The sequence below is a fragment of the Charadrius vociferus genome, unplaced genomic scaffold (assembly GCF_000708025.1).
Source record: "Charadrius vociferus isolate BGI_N301 unplaced genomic scaffold, ASM70802v2 scaffold19, whole genome shotgun sequence".
NCBI classification, from domain to species: Eukaryota; Metazoa; Chordata; class Aves; order Charadriiformes; family Charadriidae; genus Charadrius; species Charadrius vociferus.
In genome coordinates this window covers 3,628,325-3,644,485 of record NW_009650173.1, presented here as the reverse complement: position 1 = coordinate 3,644,485, position 16,161 = coordinate 3,628,325, and the positions used below count along the sequence as shown (strand labels likewise).

At 36.0% G+C, this 16,161-nt stretch overlaps 1 protein-coding gene across 1 annotated transcript in view; it reads left to right on the top strand.

The window, feature by feature from the left end:
- The window catches only part of ELP4 (elongator acetyltransferase complex subunit 4), a 170,852-nt gene that overhangs the window by 39,774 nt on the left and 114,917 nt on the right, over nucleotides 1-16,161 (top strand). Inside the window, exons 3-4 of the mRNA XM_009892705.1 lie at nucleotides 10,177-10,308; nucleotides 15,863-16,002. Of these exons, the coding sequence (XP_009891007.1) occupies nucleotides 10,177-10,308; nucleotides 15,863-16,002 (272 nt within the window). The remainder of the gene's footprint in view (nucleotides 1-10,176; nucleotides 10,309-15,862; nucleotides 16,003-16,161) is intronic.

The following is a 16,161-nucleotide window of genomic DNA, read 5'->3' as shown; positions in this document are numbered from 1 at the left end:
ATCAGGTCCTTTGAGGCTTACCATACTAAGGCATGAAGCAATATTTACCTTGTACGTCTGGTGTCATTGTACTTCCAAGTTTGAAAATGAACAGTGTGCAGTTTGCTCTTTGGAGAACTACCCAGAAGATTCTCTTGTGTAGCAAAGCCCTTAGTGTGCCCATGTATCAGACACACAGCTTCACTATGTTTGCTGGATGTGTCCTGAAGTCACGTCAGTCAGGAGAAACCACGCTAGTGCTCTAGGGAACCACAGTGAAAGGGAAAATGCAGCGTCACTTGGTGAAGAAGCTGGGAAGTGTGTGTAGAGAAGTGTAATGGTTTATTAAAAACAATAGGGACAAGATTAAAAAAGCCTCCAGGAACAAGTTTTTTCAAAATTCCTACCAAGCTGAAAAGATCTCTAAAACAAAAGTGAAAGTCTGTTTTAAATATGACATTTTGCTTAAGCATGGCATTTGGAAAAGACTGAAAAAATTCCACCTCCGAGCAGCTGCTTTTACTGAGAGGACCTGAAGAACAGAAAGTGCACACTTACTCTTCTCCCACTGAAAAGATGAATGCAGAAAGAATCTAGCAGAATGTACTTTTGTTATTTTCAGGGTTATTTAAAAAAAACCCAACAATAAACAACCCACTGAGCTTCAATGTTGTATTACTATGTATGCAAACAACCTCTTGAAAGAAAGCATAGCTGTCTCCGTGGACTTTTTTATTCCACTAAAGTACGTTCAACCACGATGCTTACATTTTTTATCTCATAGATACAAATCTAAAACATTGTTTTGTCAAAAGGAAGAATGCAAACCTGGAAGAAGTCATCAGGCTGGTGACCAGGGCTTTCCAAGCTTCCATTATCGCTTAATACACAGAAATCCAATTACAGTTACAGCACTACTGAACTTTCCTACCACCTTTTATCTCTCTTTCTGAAGTAAAGATAGCCTTGTGGCACAAAAACTAGGGTTGAAGCTAACCCTGGCAGCTGTTTCAGAGTTTGAAAGTTCCTTCTAAAAATCTAATTTCTTTATTATATAGCTCTTGCTCATCTGTTTACTTTTCTTGCATGTTGGGTAAATGGAATATCTATTTCATATTTTTTCTGTATTAAAATGAAAATCTTTTAATTATATTGTAATATTATTTTCTGCATTACAAAACTGTGTTATAAGCTTGACAGAGAAGTTGTATGGGTGTGAAAGAGGATGCTGGAAAAAAATAATCACTTCTGTTTAAAAAGAATGAAATCCTTTTAAGCAGTACCCACGCTGGGAACTCTCTAAAGTGTAAAGCTTAGTCTTTGTCAGAAGTTCAGACCGATCTAATAAAAAGATTTTTCAGAACCAGAGGAAATAAATGTTTGGCTTAAATTTCAGGTTTCCTATCTACCAAGCCTTGGCTGTTTATTAGGATATTTACTTTCATGATCTTAGTTATGAAATTATGTTTGTTTTTAAACAGAGATCTTAGCCTGTTAAATTTATCATGAAAGTAGTAGCTTAAAAAACCCAAATGTTTAGGCTTCAGTGTTCACAAATAACTATTCTACAAATCTACTTGGTAACTTTGTGGAATTGATTTACTCCATTAGTGAACTATTGCTTACAGTGCTCATGTCTAAAGGTGTTCATGAATAATGTTGTTATTAAAACTGTTTAGGCCAGTGCATTATACACTGCAGCAGAGTTTACTGAATTTTGAACATTTTTGAACATTTTTGGCAGTCTCATTTTTATGTAGTTTCTTCACATTACTTTCTTTAGCATGTCATTCTCTTTTTTTGATGTATTTATCTTTTGCTTATTCATTACTATTTACTCATTCATGAAGTGATTCAGAAAAAAATGAAATAAAAAAACTCATCATCTAATCTTCTTGTATGCATTCCTGGGTTTCAATCTTGTGTGAGGAAGTTATAGCAAAGAGTAGTATCACTGGACTGTGGGGTTTACTTCTGTCTATGTCAAGTAGAGGATATATTCTCATGAGTTCAAAAAAAATACCCCTTAGAGTACTTTCAATTAACCTTTTTTTATTTCATAAAACAGAGGAATATTTCTCTTCACATAATTCTTATTTATTCTGGGTTGACATCCATTTGGTCCTTTTAAACGTCAAAGGAAGATCTCCGTAGAACAGCCTTACCTGGGGATGAAAACAAATTGTTATACAGGGCCACTGAAAGGAGAAGAATTCTGTATCCAGTCATTTGTGTTCTTTAACAATAGACCTTGTCTTCACAAGTGTTTACAATCAAAATAGAATCCTCCCCCCTTTTGGGAGTAGGGCCCTTTAAACTGACATTTATATAATACATTATTGAAAAGAAAATATTTACCCTTCCTGACTTACCATCTGGTGTCCTTTAAATACTAAAAATTAACATAATGAAAAAGAGCCTTAAATTCATGTGAGTTTAAACTATTTAAATATCGTTGCAATTAGAGATCAACAGTGAATTGTACTCGCTGTAATATTTTTCACTTCACATGTCTTTAATCATACCTGTGATGATACTGCAATGCAAAATATTTGCATAAAACCATGTGAATAACATATTTACTGATACATAAATAGATAATGTTTAAAATTCTTAAGTACTATTAATTATACAGTTATTGAAACCCGTAAGGATCAAAGGATTTTATATAAGAGGGATTTCACATACAGCTTGGATTATGTTGCTAAATAATAGCACAGTAGTACTTCTTTAGCATTGTAAAATAGCTTAGAGAGGAGTATGATGCCTATAGTTGGTGTAATGCATTGGTAATTAAGAGGGTGTGAGGTTAAGCTTCATTAACTGCTGTGGGATTGTATCTTGGATTTTATTATCCCCTAGAGAACATAAGAAGTGAGAGAGGTCAAACTGTTAGAATCTGATTTTGCTTCGTGCATCTGCCAAAACAAGGCAAGCAAAGTAATGTGGCAGCAAACACAGAAGGACCTGGATTGCTAGCACATATGGGGTGTACTTCTTTTTATTGCAAAGATAAAAGATTTATTAATGAAATAAATTATTTCATGTTTGCAATAAAACCTTCATAAGCTTGGTTTGTAGGAACCAAATTTACTTTAATTGCATTGTCATTTAGTATTAGCACTTTAGAAAACCTTTTTTTTCCTGAACTTATTTTTTATTTTAAAACATAGCAGCAAGCTTCCTTCTCTGTTTTTCCCTTCCTACTACATCTCACTCTAGACACAGACAAATGCCCCAACCAAACCACACTTAAGAACTTTAGCACTTGTCTGCCGTTTTGTGTATTCATGCTGCATAGCAAAGATTTGTATTTTAGTTGACCCCAAGAAATGCTGCGTATTTTTTATTTTTTTTTTTTAATTTTAACTAATGCGCTGCTACATGCTTTGTTTTTTTATATACCTTATGAGAGATTTGTCTTTTTTTAGCCTGGGAGAATGTAACAGTTCTCAGGAGCTGATGCACTGATGCCACAAAATTGTCAGTCCCAAAGCCTTTCAAAGATATATGGCGTTGGAGCTGAGATATTTTTAAGCAGGAATAGGTTAAATAGAGATATTACAGGCTGATAAATCAACTTCTTTTCTTAAACTTTTTTTTAAATAACAAACACTTTTATTTTCCAATTCTGGATGAAATTTTGGAAGTAACTTTTAAACATTTTAATAATCTTGTATTCTTCTGAAATTCTGATTTGGATTCTGAGAATATAAATTTATTTAATCCTAAATAGGCTCACAATCCCAAATCCTTTTTAAAATTCTGATAATTTCAGCAGAATTTAAGTGCTTTTTATATATGATAGAGAAGTACATTTCTCAGACATAAATAATGTTGTAATGAGACTGCTGGAAACTAATATCTTTGTTTCTCAATTTGTAATGAATCTGGGAGAAAGGGGGTTGTGCTAAATCCCTGCCCTGGAATCTCCCACATACAGATATTTTGAGAAGTCCAGGCTTAGCCATCTTTAAACGTCACTCATAGAAACCATGCCTTCCACTACTCCCCTTATGTGTTCTGCTGTATCGTTTTCAGTTCAATTTTTGTATACCTGTGCCAGAAGTCTGTGTTCTCAGGCTAGTCTTGCTGCTGGTCTGCTTCATCCTTTCCATAATTCTCTTATTTTTCCTTTTCTCTTTAAGAAGATTTTGAGAACTGATGAATGCTTTGTAGTTCTTGGACAGTAATGAAACATTTCATGACACTGAAGAGTTGTGAAGTATATATCCAACCAGCCAGCCCTTATCTTTGAGAACATACCTATGTTAAGACAGCTGGAGACTTTTTCTCACTTAGGTGCCCTGTATCACCCAGGCATGGTCAGGTCTGGAAAGAGCTATTTCGTCGAAACAAAGAATAGCATTTCATTTGCAGTGTCAGAAAAGGGTAAAGCCTTTTCTTCCAGTTATAGTTATCATGAAGATAAAAAGAGGTTATGAAGATAAACAAAAATGTTTGGATCATTTCAATTTCACTGTTTTCAATATTGCTCATAAAACAGGTTTATATAACTGTGTTCTGTGTCTGTAATTCTTCCCAGTCCGAAGCCTACTAACCAATTTTAAGCTCTCTCCCTTTCCAAATGTGGTTATACAACGATCTAGTTGTAAGATTTTTGAAAATCATGGGCTGGGATATAATGAATTACTGCATCTTAAAGAAAAACAACATTAGCGATCACCTTTGTGTTGTGTTTAGTCTTTTAGCAGGCTAGTGAACACGTGCATGTTGGCTTCTAGTCAATGTAGACATACCTTCAAACAGCAGCCACATGTTTTGCCTTTCTTTCATACAGTTTAGTGTAAATGGGAGGGAAACAAGGGTAAGCAGAAGCTGTGGTAATAGTGATAAAGTTGGGTTGCAAATCTAGAGGTAAACTATCGTTATTAGTTTTGTTCATTAATCTTTATCTAAAATGTGTTCAAATTACAGATATACTCAGACCATGAATAAGATTGGAATTTTTTTCCTATTTGTGCTTAAGTACAACATCTCAGAATGTATTTAACAAAGTCAGTATGCCAGATGGAGCTCAAGCAATTGGTCTTCAAAATACCAGTCAGCTCCAAAGGCAAACTACCTTTTCCAGATTGCAGCTGCATTATGTACAAAGCCTACTAAGAGGCCATAAAGTTCACAACCACCACATGCAAGAATATGATTTAGGTTATGTTTGCTTTAGAACAAAGTGTTTGTTGGGATCGAAAATTATTTGGCTGTGAGACGTAGTAGCCCCAGAAATGCCCTAAGTCTCAGTGCATCATCGGAACATGTTTCTTGCATAGGGAGAAGAACATGGAATCATAGAACTGTCTAGGTTGGGAGGGACCTTTAAGGTCATTGAGTCCAACCATCAACTTAACACTGCCAAGTCCACCACTAAACCATGTCCCTCAGCACCACGTCTACCCATCTTTTAAATCCCTCCAGGGATGGCGATTCCCCCCCTTCCTTGGGCAGCCTATTCCAATGTTTGATAACCCTTTCTGTGAAGAAATTTTTCCTAATATCCAGTCTAAACCTCCCCTGGTGCAACTTGAGGTTTATGCCTCTTGTCCTATCACTTGTTAGTGGGGAGAAGAGACCAACCCCCGCCTCACTACACCCTCCTTTCAGGTAGTTGTAGAGAGTGATAATGTCTCCCTTCAGCCTCCTTTTCTCCAGGCTGAACAATCCCAGTTCCCTCAGCCACTCCTCATGAGACTTGTTCTCCAGACCCCTCACCAGCCTCGTTGTGCTTGTCTGTACTCGCTCCAGAATCTCAGTGTCTTTCTTGTAGTGAGGGGCCCAAAACTGAACACGGGATTCGAGGTACGGCCTCACCAGTGCCAAGTACAGTGGAACAATTACTCCTCTGGTCCTGCTGGCCACACTATTTCTGATACAAGCCACCGTACCATTGGCCTTCTTGGCCACCTGGGCACATTGCTGGCTCATATTCAGCCAGCTGTAGACTATACCCCCAGGTCCTTTTCTGCTGGGCACCTTTCCAGCCACTCTTCCCCAAGCCTGTAGTGCCGCATGGGGTTCTTGTGACCCAAGAGCAGGACCTGGCGCTTGGCCTTGTTGAACCACATACCATTGGCCATCGCCCATCGATCCAGCCTGTCCAGATCCCTCTGTATCGCCCTCCTACCCTCAAGCAGATTGACACTCCCGCCTAACTTGGTGTCATCTGCAAACTTTCTGAGGGTGCACTTAATCCCCTTGTCCAGATCATTGATAAAGATACCAAACAGAACTGGTACCACTACTGAGCCCTGGGGAACGCCACTTGTGACCAGTCGCTGACTGGATTTAACTCCATTCACCACAATTCCCTGGGCCCAGCCATCCAGCCGGGTTTGTACCCAGAGAAGAGTACACCCATCCAAACCATGAGCAGACAGTTTCTCCAGGAGAATGCAATGGGAAACAGTGTTGAAGGCTTTACTAAAGCCCAGGTAAACAACATCCACAGCCTTTCCCTCATCCACTAAGTGAGTCACCTTGTCATAGAAGGAGATCAGTTTTGTCAAGCAGGCCCTGCCTTTCGTGAACCCGTGCTGACCGGGCCTGATCACCTCGCTGACCTGCGTGTGCTGCGTAATGGCACCTAGGATGATCTATTCTGTAACCTTCACAGGCATCGAGGTCAGACTGACACGGTACATCTAAGAGACATATTTTTCAGATAGACATGGTAGTTATCAGGTAAATGCATTTTGGAAAAGCGACTGAGGAAATAAGAGTTGCACTTGGTATGAGAGAGTTCTTCAGGTGCTCCTGGTTCCTTCTGTGGGGCAGCAAAGGAGAAGACGCCATAAAACAGACCCGAGCTGCTGCATATGCTAACTGCCGTGCTACTGAGTCATGGGTTTGCTCATGGTGCTTTATATGAATTTAGGCATGTTTAAACAATCATTTTATAATGTTAGAAGTTTTTTATTATCTTAGAATAAAATCTATTATGTCAGAAGTTAAAAGTAAACTATAACAGCAAAAAAGGCTATTTCAGATGGATACTTAGATAGGTTTTCATCTCTGGCAGCCAAAGTCTTTATCAGCTTCAGGTGAAACCATTTTTCCCTGATCTCTTAATCTGCTTCATTCTTAGTGACAGTTAAGGCATGCCGCAGTGCCTAATTGTGTTGCACTGATAGTATGTCTGTCTCTGTTTTGGACTGAGCTTCTCGGGTGCCAACAGCTAGTGCTTGTAACGTCTCCCTTCCATGTAGTGCCACGTAAGAAGGTTTTGTTCTGTGTTTGACTGCTTGTACTTTTGTCAGTAATACTTGGAGAACCTCTTATCCCTTATTGTCTTGACCTCTGTTCTATTTTAGCATAAAATACAGTCTCTGTGTAAAACATACATTATGTGTGATTATATAAAAGCAAGTGCATATAGCTAAATGTCCCTGTCTCAAAATTGTCTTTGCCAGTTATTATATAATTACAATGAGTGAGTAGTATAAGTGACAGGCATTTGCAGTGATTCTCAAGGAGAAAAATACTGGTGCTGTTTTTCTCTTTTCTTGCAGTAAAGGTGAATAGTAAATAATTTCTTCGTCTTCGATTTTGCGGGTGATATGATAGCTGCCCAGTGGTACTCCAGCAGGATGCAGTGTAGCAACTGGTTATGTCAGTGGTAGGATCTCAAACAGGGGCAAGCTCAAGGAGTTGATGAAATGCGTAGGCAGGATTTCATGATCTCTTCCAAGCTGTGGCTGGCACTTGTGTTGCGAAAAATAGAGGTTACTCACCACCATAAAAAGTTGCAGGTAGTACCTGGGAGCCAGTTGATCTTGGTGGAAGAGATATCTGGAACTGTTGTTTTGGCCTGTGGAATTACTCCTTTACAGAACTCACTTTTTAAATGAAGATTGATTTTATTTATTTTTTTAATTACTATAATTGAGCAATATTTTGAGATGATCACATATCAGCAGCTCTTCATTCAAAAAGAAAGACCTCTTTGCCTTAGTCAGCTTAAATCTATGAATAACTGTATTGGGAAATTAAATCTGCATAATAGTTTAAATGTTCAGTAATTTGTTTTCAAAATAGTACCTTAATTGGAAAATAAAATTAATTAACTCTTTATTGTGGATACCTGAGTTATAAAATTAGAAATTCAAAATAACATCTTCTTTCTATTATAGAAAAATCCTTTATATAATGCTCTTAGAAGTAAATGCAAATAATTTGTATCTGCATATATGTGAAATGCATTGGCATGCTTGTCAGCTCATGTTTGGATTTATACTTTTTCAGAACCTTTCATTACAGTGTTCTGTTTTCATTTTCTCCTATCTGTCAGAAATCTTTGTCTTTGGCTTGAAAGTTTCCCTGCTTTCTTTCAGGGTAGATACAAGGAAACTTAGGCGAAAGTGAATTTCCTTTTTTACTGAAACATCTGTTATAAATCTGTAAATTTAGTGAAAGCTGTAAATACTAGCCTAAAATTATAATCTTTGTGCAGCTTTCCTACCCGTAACGCTTAATTTTCACAACCATAGTAATACAAGTTTATTGCATACAAGTGTATCTTTTAAACAAGCTGTAAGAAATCTGAAAATTGAACTTTGTACATAACCATTCTCATGAAGAATTTGCTCAACAGTGTGGGTTGCATCTTCTGCTTAGCTGCTGAAACACGTAAGTTCAGTTGTTCTACTTCTGCAACTTTATTGAAGTAACTGCAGAAAAGTTTTCATAGCTTCCATTACCTTTTATCTCAGAGGGTGTACTGACTAACCGCTGAGAGACAGAAACTGTCCTGAGATTAGAAACGTTTGTTCTCAATTTTGTCAATAATTTTAGATATTATGTTAATTTACACTAAAGAAACAAAAATAACATGATGTTCATAATATTACATATTGAACTATATACAGGTTTTCTCTCCTGTATCCTTTAATACTGAATTAGCATAATACTAAACCCAAAATGGATTCTTTTAAATTTTCATTCTCTTCTTGATGTGTGTGCCTGTTTGTACTATGTCTGCCTACATAAAGCTGTGAAAGTAATTTAGGTGTTTATGGTCAGTGTCAATTCTGAATATGTTCAGTGTTTCATGTGTATCCCATACTTTGATGGAGATTCTTCTAAAGTTTTCAAATTTGTTTTTGTTACGTCTTCACACCTAATACCTTGTAACAGAGGTACTGGCTAGCTCTATAGATTTTTAACCCTTGAGACCACGTCTCAGTTCTCTCTCAAGAGTCATTGCTTAATGTAAACTTTGTTTTCAAATAAGTCTTGATCTATTTTAAGCAGATAAAGGGTTCCTGTGCCTTCCAACTTGCACAGGTGGGTGATAAAGTTGGATCAGAAAACTCAGTTGCACTTCATTCCTGTAGTAGATGTAAAAATTCATTGCATAAATTCTGAATGTAGTGCTTGATATCCACCCAGTACTGTTTACTTTTTCACCAATGCAACAAAGGTAGAAAGCAGAAAGTTTGTAATAAAACGTTGTTCCTAATCTAGGCCTAAGTCAAAGCTGCGGTTCTGTCCTCATAGAACAATTAAATCCACCTGTGTGCAATGCTTTTTTTTAAGCCAGAAATGTTTGCATTAGAGACTTATAAAAATTCCAGGATTAAATATTTGCCCCTTCCTTTTGCTCCCTTGTTTGTGTTCATAAGGTATCTGTCATTAGTAGATATCATGCCTGATTTTTAGCAGAAGAGAAAATTCAAACCGTCCTGTTACAGTTGTTTTCGGCCTGTGTCTGTAGACTGTTGTGGTCTGTTGAGTACTTTAAAAGATTTACAGAAGTTAACAAAGAAAAATGATCTTATTATCAAATAGTTCTAAATTCACTATGCAGGGAATGTAGGTATTCTCAGAAACAGAATAGTTCAGGAGATCAACATTTAAGGAAAGATTTTTTTAAAAAGGGAATATGGATGCTGCTCAAGATGTGTTGTGTAAAGTGTAACATACAATGTGATATTTCCATTCTGCATTGTCTTACATTTCTATAATTCATTTTTCCCATAGTAATTACATGGGGTTTCTCACGCTCAGTATTAGTAGGAGCCAGTTTTTCACAACAGTTATTTTAATCAAGTTTTGTTACAGATTTTACAACTGTCCATTATATTAAGATAACTGTATTAGCTACCTTTTTTTCGGAGGGCATACAAATGAACTGTCATTTCTACTGTAGGTAACTGACATTCTTTTGGTCTCCACCTGTAGGACCTTCCAGCCCCTTTGCTTGATGATACCTACAGAAATGAATTGGGAGAAGAAGCAACAGCTGTTAAGTCTGAAGATTTTCAGGATTCTATGAAAATAGCCTGGCGCTACCAAAATTTACCAAAAATGGAGGTACTCAGTATTTCATACTTTTTCCGGTTTACAGTCAAAATGAATTTGCAGAGCAGACAACAGAACTGCTAATGGACAGTGTTACAGGTTGGCCTCCTGAGGGTAAATTATCATATACCACAATATTTTTGATTACAATAGATACAGAGAGAAAGGGAATTTGAGAGTTTTCAGGAACTGTAGAACATAATACAGACAATAATTTATAAGCAATAAACATTAAAGTACCGTGGGATTTTTCAATGAGCATTTTTAAATTGAGGCAGCTTTTTAGGAAAGTTTGAATGATTTGGTCACTTACAAACTTTGCCCAAATTTAGTTGTACACAAATTACTTAAGTAGGTTTAATCAACGGGACTTACTAGATCCCTATAGTGAAAGTACTGTGTCGAAGCAAGCTGTTGACCTGCTCATCCATGTGCATAACTACTAAAGTAAGCACTTGAGATTGTATCAGCTTCACTGTCACTAGAAACTAATCACTGTGCAGGAAGAATATAAGAAACAAGTCCAGTGGTCGGTCTTTCAGACTTTACAGTTAGTGTTTTGTGAATAATATATCTCCTGTGGTTGGTGACTTTCTTACTTAATCCAATGGCACAATCAACCTTTAATAAAATTGCAGCATTTTTTACTATCTAGAACAAAAAACTTGTTTTGTCTATACATTTTAGCCTACATTTGTAAATTCTGGTTTAGTTGTAGTCATAACTGCCTAGTAAGTTCAGTTGTATTCTTAAAAAACATAATTGGAATGTGACAAAATGATCTTACAAGGCTTGGCATGTTTGGTTTTCTGTGAAATTGCACAGACATGGCTATATAGTTGTGTCAGAAAGGACTTATATATGATGACATGCCAAATCAAACAGCCTCCAGGGTAATCATAAAATCTCATCAATTTTATTGTTGTGGAGCTTGCTTGTGCCACTCTGAACCATCCCCAAAATGATGTCTGTTTTAAAATCCAGCAGAATTCCTTGTACATCAACATGGAAACAATTGTATGTCATTAACAAATAGTGTGCTGTGTTCTAACCAAATAGAAAAACGTAAAAATAATCCAGTTAGTTAGGTGTGCACTCATCCTCTGTAACTTCATAAAAGTAATCACTTCATCCACTAATGTAATATTTCTCTACATAACTTACCTGTCATTGATTATTGAAATTTGATTATGCAAGATAGAATAAAATGGTCAATCTTTTGTGGAGTGTTTCCATTGTTATCCAAGTTGGATGCTGATGATTCTGAATAGTTGAGCTACAATAATTTTTATGTATATGTTAATTTTATTTTAAAAAAATAAAACTTGCTAATAAAAATCTAAATCTTAACTTATCTATACCTAAAATTCCTCAGGGTATCCTAATTAGTGAAAAATAGTTTTGAAATTGATATTTTTTTCAATATTCTATGATGCAGTTATCATAACATTTTGAGGCTGTGCTAAATTAATTTGATTTGTGAATATACTCCATTGAGGAAAAAGCTGATGTTGCCTTGCAGCACCCTGGATGTTTAATACACTTAGTACTATCATTTAATTAACAATTTTGGTTGTGATTTATTCTTTAAATTTTCTTTGCCTGGAAAAAAATAACGTTGAATACAATTTCAAAATATATTTTCCAAACAGATTGAACAGATTGAAACTAGTACATTTTCAAAAACTACTGTCTAATAATTTCAAGTATGAAGTAGAGAAAATAGCTTTGCTTTTAACTAGAACTCTAAACGTGTTAGCGGAAGACTTGTCTGTCCAATATCTGGCTTTACGTGAAGTAAGAATGCTGAGTAAAAGTTGCCTTTGTGGTATTTTTGATGCCCAAGTTAGTTTTTATTTCTAAGTAATAAAAGAGATTTTCATTAATAGTGCAGATATTCCCGTCCCATTTATTAGACTTCATATAGACTGCTAGTTAACTCATCTTTGTTCTTATATTAGTACTCTTCATAACTATCGCAGTTGCTCTTTACATATTGCATATACCTTGTGCAGCAGAAAAAGACAGAAGATTTATAAGAAATCTGTCAGAGTAACAGGTCGCGTTGTGATTGATGTGCCTTTGCCAGTTTGTTGCTTTCATCTGTATCAGAGGTTAATTTCATTTAAACTTTTGAGTATACGGATAGCCTATTTTGCAATGCAAGATAGTGTGGGGGTTTTGGTGCTTTTTTTTTTTTTTGAATGAACTGCTTATGTTCTTGGGGCAATATATAAACTGTCACAGCATGAAATCAATTTTCTGCCTTGATTCATCCTAAATCTGAGATTTCTAGCACATTAGTATTGCAATTAGAAACATTAACGGCAGACGGTCGCATAAAAGCACGCTCTGCTCACTGACAATTTAGTGTATTTCTCCTTGTGCAAAATAGGAATCCGGGAAAGAAGAGGCTTGAGCCTCCGGTCCACTAATAAATTTATCAGCTCAAACTTAAGAGGAATGGAAGGTCTCTGCTTCGCGCTCTCCATGGTCGTTCTGCTAAGGCAGATTATTCATGCTTACTTGATTCAGGTAGGCTTTTTGCAAGCTTCCCCGCTAAGCCTGGGAATGCAGTACATTGAGGCCTATTCATGGGCTTCTGACATAGACCGAGCTTTTATTGCATGGTGTTTTATTATAGCCAAATCCTAGTCTCCACCCAGTTTGTAGGCACTGTGCTTATTCTTTTGAATCAAGAGAGGTTATCACCTACCTTAATCCATGCAGCAGGGTGGATTAAGGACACCAATGTGCCTCAGGATTCTCAAAGAGGATCCTGGAAACTCCTTGTTTCTTCTTTTTTGCTGTCTTTACTAAACTCTATTGGGCCTCAGTAAGGATTTGCATCTGAAATGGGCAACCTGGAGCTTTTCTCAATGAAGACATCAGATCAAAGTTCAGTTAGTCAAGGCCTTTCTAAAACATTAAGGGGGCTTGGAAGTACACAATAAAAAGATGAGCTCCGGCAGAGATTGCAGTAAAAACATTCTGATCGGTAATCCGGATAAAGAATAGATTATAGGCCAAAGAACAGCCCCTGTTTAAATTGCTTTCAGAATCCTTGTTTTAAATAAAGTTACATTTTACATTAAAAATATTTAGATTTTGATAGGTTGCTGTGTTTTGTTGGACTTCCTTCTTTAAAAATCGGGTGCTGATAAATCAATTGGAACACTGACTTAGAGAATGGGGTTTTCTATCTTTTTTGAGTAAAACTGATCTGCTTCTTACAACTAGATATACATGAGCAATTTTGTGCGTTTTTTTAATTAAAAACTAATTATTTGTTTTAATGAAAAGTTTGGGGTTGGTTTGGTTATTCTATTGTCTCTGTAGGAAAGATTTTATATTATTGTTACTATTTATATTCTCTGATAACTGACCAGGCCTAACATCCATTAATCAAGTCATTTCAAAATATGTACTCTAAATCAAATTATTCTAATTAATCTGAACAGTTTAATGTATTTTTGGTAAGCTGAAGCATGAAAGAAAATTGTGGAAATACATAGCATGATTGCTTTCAGAAAGCTAACTATAAATATGTGGCCATGTCTGGCATGTCTGTATTCTTCCCTTCTACTGTTATAGTACTTAATTTATTAGCAAGACCAAGGTTTATGAAAACCACAAGCTTTCTGTAATAATTGGAGTTGGAACTAAATGATTTGTTGCTCGACACAAAAAATTTTTTGGATCCCATTATTGTAATAATGGGGAATACCTATCGTCATTCCTGTATATAGCAAGAATAGCAGATGTTGAAATTGGAGCAGAAGTTGTTTCAAAAAATTTTCATTGCACTGAGAAACTTTTGAAATTATTGGGGGTATTTCTGGTCACTTTTCAAAAGTAATTCCATGCTTTTAAGTACAAACAAAATAGTATTTCATTTTACCCACCAATCCAAACTTCTCTTCTGAATGACCTTTAAAAGACATTCTGTTCTGCAGTGTGAGTATGTCTTCAACATCTCTCTTACTTTCAACTCTTACCTTTTCTGTCTCACCTGTTCTCTTTCACAACTGTTGAGATATTTAATTTTATTTTAATGCTTTATCGTTTAAGGTGAGGTGTCTCATGGTTCTTATGGGGGATTCAGCTTAGCAGTAAGTCTTGGAGTTGGGAGATAGAAAATTACTTAAAAATAATTTTGCACATTCCTGCACTGTGCAGTGCACACTTCGGATGCAGTCTGGGCTTAGGGTAGTTGTCCTCAAAATAAACTAATGGGTGATCTTTCTTTTGACCTGCAAAGCTGCTGTTAAAAGTCTAGGATGCAGCACCTTTTTTGGTTCAGGCGTCTTACCAGTTAGAAATATTACGGGTTTGATTGATACTTGTGTTACGAAACTTGTTATTCTAAATGACCTTCCTTTTTCCTCAAAAGAGTTAGAACAGTTGATGACAGATAATCTGATCAGGAGCACAGTGGTGTTTGTGCCATAACCTAAAGATCAATTTTAATGTTGCTTTGGTAATCTGTTACTCCTTTACAGTGTGTACATTAAAATATACTATACAGTGGTTTACATTTGTGCCAAGTGTTTTCCTTCCCTGGAAGAAACTAACTTGCCTCTGAGGTTTACACTGCTTGACTGTTTTTACCAGGATAGCTTTTTGTTTTTTTAATGAGAAAGGCAGAAAAGATGAAGAAAATGGATTGTTACACAAAGACCAAAAACTAGCAGACAGGTACTACTACATGGTTGAATGCTGCTTATTATAACAATCTAGGGATTTTTTAGTATCACATGTGTAATTCAAATAATGTTGCAGGTTGCATGCTGAACTCCAGTACTGTGGAACAAAAATATCCATTCATTTCCTCTATTCATTTACTAGCAAAACATATTCAAAATATGTAATTCCTGCTATGGTATATATTAAATTTGGGAGGGTCATGATGTTTGATATAGGCAAAATTGAGAGCTGATAAAAAAGTATCTTCATTATAGTAAACCATGGTTATTGTGTGTAATGTCTGTGTAGTGCTATACCTGCTCCTTATTCAAAATTCAAGAAAGTAAAAGTAGTTTTTAACTGTTTCCTCTTTTTTACAATTTTCTGTTAAAATCAGCTATATGAAGATGCAATGGTATTTTTTTCTTGCTGATCATAAATAAGCAAAGTGAAATATTTTCAAAAAGTCAACTGAAAATGTTTCTGTAGTGCCGTATATTTCATTCCCAGATACTGAAAAATCAGATATGTGGAACACATCATGATCTCCACATTTCATATATCTGACCTTTTGAAATTTGTGATCATATGGCTAGAACATGTGCAAAAATACATTCTTTTAAGTATCTGACTGCACTTTGGTGACGCAACTGGGAACAGTAAGGGTTGAACTCTGTGTGAAAAATTTGCGTTATAGAACGTCAGCAGGGGAACCAAAACTTAGTAGTAAATATTATAGAGTTGTTCTACTTGAAGCTTATACTTAAGCTGAATGGGGAAAAAAACCAGAGTTTCTTCAAGTGTATTGCTAGTTAATTATTTTCTTTTGATAGATAATAATTTAATATGTTTATTGTAATCAGTATTGTTGTTTCCACAGGCCAGCCCAACAACATCTACGAAGTTTGGCCATTATTACGATGTTTCTAAAACAATGTCTCCAGAACTGTTTCAGTCCATAAAATGGCATAGTTTTTACCTTCCCAAAGAATTGTCTTTACAGCCTAAAATGAAAACATGGTAAGTTTTAATACCGCGTGCTTCTGTTGTGTGTTCAAATTTTGTCTGCGTATTAGTAGTAAAGGATATTTTTGCATCTACACTTGCTGTGAAAATTCTTGTAGCCACGCATGGCTCACAAGCAGTTCAGCTGTGGTTCTCGTGTCAGTGCTACATGCC